At 32.6% G+C, this 8,300-nt stretch overlaps 1 protein-coding gene across 1 annotated transcript in view; it reads left to right on the forward strand.

Annotated features, from left to right (window-relative positions):
- LOC111712855 (DE-cadherin) overlaps positions 1-8,300 on the forward strand; it is a gene marked incomplete in the record, with an annotated part of 68,068 nt that overhangs the window by 28,412 nt on the left and 31,356 nt on the right. Inside the window, 4 exon segments of the mRNA XM_023487601.1 lie at positions 1,153-1,274; positions 2,253-2,328; positions 4,221-4,309; positions 7,046-7,097. Coding sequence (XP_023343369.1) covers positions 1,153-1,274; positions 2,253-2,328; positions 4,221-4,309; positions 7,046-7,097 — 339 coding nt within the window.

Raw genomic sequence — 8,300 nt, forward strand, 5'->3', positions numbered from 1 at the left:
GGAGAATATTTTATAGATAATTGGTTGAGTAAGCTGAAATCTGATATATCTAGAAAAATAAGGTTTCTTTTTAAATCCCAGGGCACACGAAACATCCCTACAGGGTGTCCTGGTATACGCACCAATCAACAGGGTGTCCTAGAAAATAATATTCATTTTTTTTATAAATTCAATTGCATCCTAGTCCTCCATATTCCTTTGGCTTCTTAAAATATTTGCAAACTTTACTGGTTTTATTTTATATTAAATGATGTTAAAAATGATAAAAAAAAACTATTGCATATTTTAACAAATTTATCCTTTTTTCCCTATGTTCCCCATCACTGATCATTTCTATTTGTTTCTACCCTCAGGTCTTTTGTTTATCTGTTTTTACCTTTAATCCCCCCCCCCCTTGGTATTCTATCTTCAATCCATTTTGCGCAACTATCCCTCCTATCCCTCAAATATAAATAACGTGAACAGGGGCATATTCTGGAATTTGTCGAAGGGGGGGTGGGGCTTACATTTTTTTCTGTCAAGGGTGGGCTAAGTTTTTTGGGGCCCAAAATCATAGATTTCACTGATCCAGGGGTAAGGGGGCTGAGTCCTTATAGTCTCCCCCCCCTCGGATACGCCTCTGATCTTGAAATATTTGTACAATGTACAGCGAAATGGATTTATGATTTTTTTTGGGGGGTGGGGGGATATTGATGCAACTTTTAGAACAAGGACAAATCTCTTAAATGCATTTTCATATTATTCTAGATGCATTTCTATGCATCTACAATAATAATAAATGGAAGCACTTCCCTCAATCAATTAAAGGAAAACTGCTATAATTTTCTGTGATATTGGTTAAATGCTGAAAAGCGTTTTTGATTCGAAAAATTTTAATTTTTTGATTTATTATGGCACAGCTAAAACCACGCATGGGATTAGACATCGGGCCCATCAGCACCTTCAAAGCATTGTTCGCCTTGATACTTTTGAGGCCCAGAAATTCATACATTTTTTCCCATTTTCGGAGAATAAAACAGCGATAAAAATTCTCTCCACTCCGCGCAAACACCAGGTTAGGTAACTTCTGGAGAAATAAAGGTTTTAATGCGCGGCGGGTAGTCAAAGTATAATTTAATTTTTTCATAATTTATTAATTTATGTTTTTTTAAGGATACAAAAGAAGGGACTCCTATAATGCGAGTATCTGCTACGGATATAGATGAAGGAGATAATCAGAGAATAACATACGAGTTCCAGGCCTCACAATATCAACAGGATATTGAATACTTCAGGTAAACTAGATACAACCAGTTCAACTCTATTCACTATCTATATCTATCTATTTATCTATCTATAAACCTATAAGTTGAAGTGGTTTTCCTTATCTTTTGGATTTATGAGTGCTCTCTTCACTAGAGTATATAAATATCGGTGCAGTCTTTATATAGCTATCTAACTATCTATCTATCTGCAGGTATATATAGCTAACTAGCAAACTATCTAACTATTTATCTATCTTCATATATATAGCTAGCTAGCAAACTATCTAACTATCTATCTTTTTACATATATATATATAGCTAGCTAGAAAACTATCTAACTATCTATTTATCTATCTATCTACATATATATACCTAGCTAGCAAACTATCTAACTATCTATTTATCTATCTATCTACATATATATACCTAGCTAGCAAACTATCTAACTATCTATTTATCTATCTATCTACATATATATACCTAGCTAGCAAACTATCTAACTATCTATTTATCTATCTATCTACATATATATACCTAGCTAGCAAACTATCTAACTATCTATTTATCTATCTATCTCTTGATCTATCTATCTACATTCTACATATATATATATAGCTAGTTAGCAAACTTTCTAGCTATCTACCTATGTAAAGATAGCTCTCTTCACTAGATTATATAAATATCGGTGCAATCTAGCTATCTATCAATTTATCTACGTATATATAGCAAGCTAGGAAACTATCTAACTTTATCTTTTTACATCTTTTCTATCTATCTATCTGCCGTCTAGCTAGCTATCTATCTATTTATCTGCAGGACACCAATAATTGTTTTTCTGAAATTTTCCAAAAAATTCCTTGAAAATATGTCCAGCAAAGCGAACCTTGTTTTGACTTGGAATCTGACAATCTACTTCGAATTCAAACATTTGGATCGATCTTTAAGTCAAAATCTTGGAACATTCTCTCTCTGATTATAACCGCGATGTTAATGATACTCTATATTCAGATGGGATGATAAAACAGGCGTTGTGACACTTAACAAGAAAATTGATAAACCTGTAGGATCCGTCTTCCTTCTTACGGTAAGATGTTATGCCCCTTAAAGGGGCAGTCTGTGTAGTTTCAAGTGACCCTCCATGCAAAGATGGCAATGCCTTGAAACCTTTGTCTGATTAATAATGTGGAAGATATTGTCGTTCTCTAGGTTTACAAGTTAATTCTGATGATTTTAAAATGCTTTTCTGCAGGAGAAATATGCAAATCATTTTTCGAAGAAACCCCACAATTGAAAATAATTAGTTTTTAAAATTCTAAAGAGTGATATCTAATTCATACTTGATCTGACAAAGCTTTTCGGGATAATGCTGAGAATCGGACATTGCCATGTCTTTGTATGGAGGCTAACTGAAATTTATGCTAACAGTCCCTGTAACCCTGTCCTCCCTACCCCTCCTTTCCATCTTAAACCCACAGCCACCCTCCCATCCCCCTCCTTTTATTATTAAACCCACAAAGGTTTGAACCATCAAGTTGCAAAGATATAGAGATGCGAAAATTTTAGTTTGTGGCAATGACTTAACTTCTTTACGAATTCCTTCAATTCCCTTTTTAGTTCTGAATTATACCATTTCAACATATTAAATATCTCCAACTTTTCTCTTCCTTTTCTCTGTGTTTTCTCCTGGTTGGGAAGGGATAAAATTTAGGAAAATGACATTAATTAAATTGGATTCAACTTTACTTGTCAAACTTTTCTCTTTACTTCCTTATTTTTATTTCAACATACTTTGGGTAGAATGAAAATCGTTTTTCCTGGTGTGAACAAAGAAGTTTTTTGCTCGCGGCTAACCCTCCTGTTAAATTAAAAAATGCTAAGCCGACCCCCCCCCCCCCCGAAACATGCAAATCTTCTGGGGGAAAATGATTTTCCAAAAAGGGGGCGGGGAATAATATTCGAGAAAATATACACCCCTGATTGAACTTTCTTAAAACAATTCTCACCACACTTCCTCTTCTCAATAATATTTTTCTTAAATTTTAATTAATTCCTAGATTTGAAGATTTAAAAGGAGAACGGTTATTTCAGGGGCTGGCAACATGGGATGAAAAACGGGGAGGGACCCGCCAGTTAAAAAGGGATATGTCCGATTCACAACGGTACCATTAAAAACTTTATCAGATCAAAGATGTGTTAGATATTGTTAGATAAAAAAAGAAAATTCTAAATCGCCATAGAATCAGTTAAAAACACGATATCGTTGTAAAAATGTTTATTTTTAATAAATGTTTTCCTTTAGCGTTTTCTCTGATAAAAAGATTAAGGTTGACATGTCGTCTCTTAATAGGCTAACTGATGATTCCTTGATAGTTCTTATGCTTAACAAAACATACATCTAGCTCTTTACATAATCTTTTCATACATCTAGCTCTTTACAATAATCCTTTCATACACCTTAGCTCTTCACGTTAATCCTTACATACATCTAGCTCTTCACATTAATCCTTACATCATGTCAAACTAACGTAAATTGTAATTAAAATCCTAAATGTTTTCAGTCAGAACACCTCTTATTAAAGAGCTATAAAGAAGAACAAAGATGTTATGAATTTCTAATATGTATATTGTATATTGTTCTCATTCGTGTAATTAAAATTAAGGAAGCTATGAGGTCAAAATGTCGCACAAGTAAATTCTGAAAATATGTGTTAATATGAACACATATATCCAGCTCTTCACATTAATCCTTGCATGGAGAACCTAGAATAGTAGAAATACTAGCTTAGGGTCCAGCTTTGCAAAAATGCAATTAAAATTTGTATTTCAAGCTAACAATATTCCAGTTGTTATAACGAGTGTTTCAATTAAAATTTGAGGCAAATCGGTCTAGTGTTTACGAGTTAAGATCGGACATACAAACAGACATACTGACAAACAGAGATTAACACTTTATATATATGAATATATTTATTTCAGGCGTATGCTAAGGATGGAGGTATTCCACCCAGGAGTTCTCAAACAGCTGTAACTATTGATGTTAAGGAGAGTAATAATAAACCCCCAACGTATAAATATTTTTTTACCATTTTGACGTACAGGTCCAAATAGTGTAGGCCTTAGTGCATAGGATTCGTAACATTTTAGCTCTCTCAATCTGGAAGTGGCGACATTTTAACTAAAATATCGAAAATACAGTTTTTGTGTTAATTTAAAATAAAATTTACAAAAAGAATACATTTTTTGTGAAAAAATAAGCAAAACTTAAAGAATGAAATGGATCCTAAGCACTGGTTGTTGCACAAAAAAAAGCTGAATAAAGTTCAGTTTTATGACTTTTAAAGGCAAAATTTAATTAACTAATTTAATTTGAAAAGTTTAACAGATTTGTCAATGTATGGAAATCTGGCATTTGAAATTTCCCTGATTTCCTAGGTCAAATTTCCTAGACTGACATTTGTCACTAGTGTCCACATTTGAATTCATTTCGCCTCAAGTAAATCTTCCACGAACTGTGATTCAAGATTGGCATTTGGCTACGCCAGAAAATGTTTGAAGAAAGATCAGCTTATGCGTAGCTGATATCGATTTGCAAATGTCCCCCCCCCCTCAAAATAAAAGCCTGCAAATTTATTCCTGGAACACTAAGAAATATTAAATTTTCATAAAACTAAATTTTTTGGAGATAAATGTTACACAACAAAATTTGACGAATGATACTTTTAAGTTCAATTTGGCTTCTATGCTCCAACAAAATTTAGTTTGATACAAATTTAACATTTCTTAGAGTGTACACTACAGGTAGGAAAGATAGAAATTGTGTACAATTTACTGTTAATGCTTTGATTTAAAATTCAGTGATGGTGATGGACCAAACCTCTGTAGAGTAAAAAAGTAGATGTTAGTTCCACATTTATTGAACTTTGATTAACTTTTCATCGACGTCCTAGACAAGAAACCCTATCTTACTTTAGTGTACATACCTTGTCTTCAATAATCTACTAAATAAGAATGGTAGTAGAAATATTTAAACATTTGCGCCTTAGCAAACGTATATTTGTTATTTCCATGATCTTTTATCAAATTATACATTGTTATATGACATTTATGGTTTTTTGATCGTTTTTTCCGATAGTAATAATAATTATTAATATTTTTTCCATCATTAGCTTGATTTATTAATGCATTTATAAATTCGTAAATATTAGAAAGGCGCCACCTAACTACCTTGTATAATAGTATAAGAACAACAGAACCAATAAAATTATATTTTTCAAATTCAGAACAAGGGAGGGATGCATGTTGCACGTTTTTTATGAAAAAGGATGTGAAACAAAAACTGAACATCAATGGTGTTTTCGTCCTTTTTGATTCTCGTACAAAAAAAAATATTTATTTTTGCTACAATTCAGCTAATAAAATCCTCATAAAAATTTACTTTTTGATGAAAAGAAGGTTGGGAAATATCTTTTAAAGTAAATATTTCCTCTTCAAAAATGTACTGCTTCAAAGCCTGCGATTTAAAAACTTCGGCTCGAGCCCTAATTCCTTCAACCCGACTTTTAGACCCAATCTTTAACCCAACTATGACGACAGCTTGTGCCACGTGATTTACAGATGCTAGATCTTCTGCTCGACTTAAGGAGTTAGGCCCAATGAAAATAAAACCAACCTTGGTTGGTCTTAGTGGAGAATAAGGCTCAATGTTGAGTCTTGTTCTCATACAAACTGGGAATGCGCCAATTCCTGCCATGTAAATCCGCTTAATAGAATATTAAACCGGTTTATTTTAATTCAACTCGATGGAAAATAAGATGCAACTTGAATCCGAAAACTCAAGTCGTAAATAAGGTCCAACGACAGCTTAGATCCGAGCATTATTTCCTCGAGTTTTTTTTAAATCGTGGGCTCAGAAAATTAAATCGAAAGGNTAGTTGGAGTTTACGAAAAGAATTGAAGGGTTAATCATTAATCAATTCATTAATATTATAGTTCTCCCAGATTTCTGGAACTTACTCTCTAGTCCTTTGTTACTCTGCCAGTAGTTGAGAAATAATTATCTTGGAAATATAATTTATCTTGGTTTGTCAGTTGGTCCTTCTATCTTTCAGTTTGTCAGTTTGTCCTTCTATCTGTTAGTTTGTCAGTTGGTCCTTCTATCTGTTAGTTTGTCAGTTTGTTCTTCTATCTTTTAGTTTGTCAGTTGGTCCTTCTATCTGTTAGTTTGTCAGTTGGTCCTTCTATCTGTTAGTTTGTCAGTTGGTCCTTCTATCTATTAGTTTGTCAGTTTGTTCTTCTATCTTTTAGTTTGTCAGTTGGTCCTTCTATCTGTTAGTTTGGTCCTCCTATCTTTTAGTTTGTCAGTAGGTCTTTCTAATTGTCTGTTTGTCAGTTGGTCTTTATTTCTGTTTATTTGTCAGTTGGTCCCTCTATCTGTTGGTTTGTCAATTGGTCCTTCTATCTGTTAGATTGTCAGTTTTTTCTTCTATCTTTTAGTTTGTCAGTTGGTCCTTCTATCTTTTAGTTTGTCAGTTGGTCCTTCTATCTTTTAGTTTGTCAGTTGGTCCTTCTATCTGTTAGTTTGTCAGTTGGTCCTTCTATCTTTTAGTTTGTCAGTTGGTCCTTCTATCTTTTAGTTTGTCAGTTTGTCCTTCTATCTTTTAGTTTGTCAGTTGGTCCTTCTATCTGTTAGTTTGACAGTTGGTTCTTCTTTTTGTTGTTTTTTCAGTTGGTCTTTCTAATTGTCGGTTTGCCAGTTTGTCTTTCTTTCTATTGATTTGTCAGTTGGTCCTTCTATTTGTCAGCTTGTCAGTTTGTCCTTCTATCTGTCAGTTTGACAGTTGGTCCTTCTATCTGGTAGTTTTTCAGTTGGTCCTTCTGTCTGTCGGTTTGTATGTTTGTTATTTTGTCTCGGTTAAATCACCTGTTCTTGGTAAAATCATTGATATAATTAAATATCAAGAATCTAGTAAGACCAACTATGTATAATCCCAGCTAGGTTCAATCTGAAGACTTACAACTGCTCAGGTCAAGTGTAAAAATTGTGTAAAAAACATCAAATATAAGAAAAAAATATAGAAAATGATAAGTTTTATAAAGATTAAATTGTTAAAAAATTAATACGATTTAGCAATAAAAATACTTGCGAACAGAAAAGAGCTTTCAAAAGTTCCAAGCTAAGGATTTCATTTATTAATCCTGACCTGGTGGCTTTTGAATTTGGAATTCAGCTAGTTATAGATATTATTAATTTAAAAATTGCTTAAACATATCATTTGCAGCCAAATAAATGTGGCATTTTAATGCTGAATTATTAATTTGTTATTTATGCAACATGAATACTGCGATTTCTGGGAGTAATAAAAACAAAATTCAGTCTAAGCATATCTACCAGAAACCTAGTTCTATCATAACTATTTAGTTTTATCCATCTATCTACTCAAATCTATCCATCTATTTACTCCAATCTATCCATCTATCTAATCAAATCTATCCATCTATCTACTCAAATCTATCCATCTATCTACTCAAATCTATCCATATCTACTCAAATCTATCCATCTTATCTACTCAAATCTATCCATCTGTATACTCAAATCTATCCATCTATCTACTCAAATCTATCCATCTGTATACTCAAATCTATCCATCTATCCACTCAGATTTATTTTCCATCTATCTACCGAAGGTCTCAGATTTATATCTATCTATCTACCCAGATATATATTATCTATCTATCTACCTAGATATATATTTATCTATCTATCGGACGTATACTATACAATACATTCGCACTTTAAACCTAACCTTTGCCCCTCTGCTGAGAAATCATCCCGCTTTCTTTCTAACTATCTATCTATCTTCTATTCATATATACTTATTACTTCTATCCTACTACATGTATCTAAACTATAAATCTTTTATTTTTATATACATCAATCTATTATTTTAAAACAATAATATATTTTTCCTTTAAATATTTCAATACTAGTAATTATGAGATTTTTTATTTAATCTAATTTTTAATGGTTTTGTGAGGGGAGGATATTGGTATGGGGG

Source organism: Eurytemora carolleeae, unplaced genomic scaffold (assembly GCF_000591075.1).
Source record: "Eurytemora carolleeae unplaced genomic scaffold, Eaff_2.0 scaffold1335, whole genome shotgun sequence".
Lineage (NCBI taxonomy): Eukaryota > Metazoa > Arthropoda > Copepoda > Calanoida > Temoridae > Eurytemora > Eurytemora carolleeae.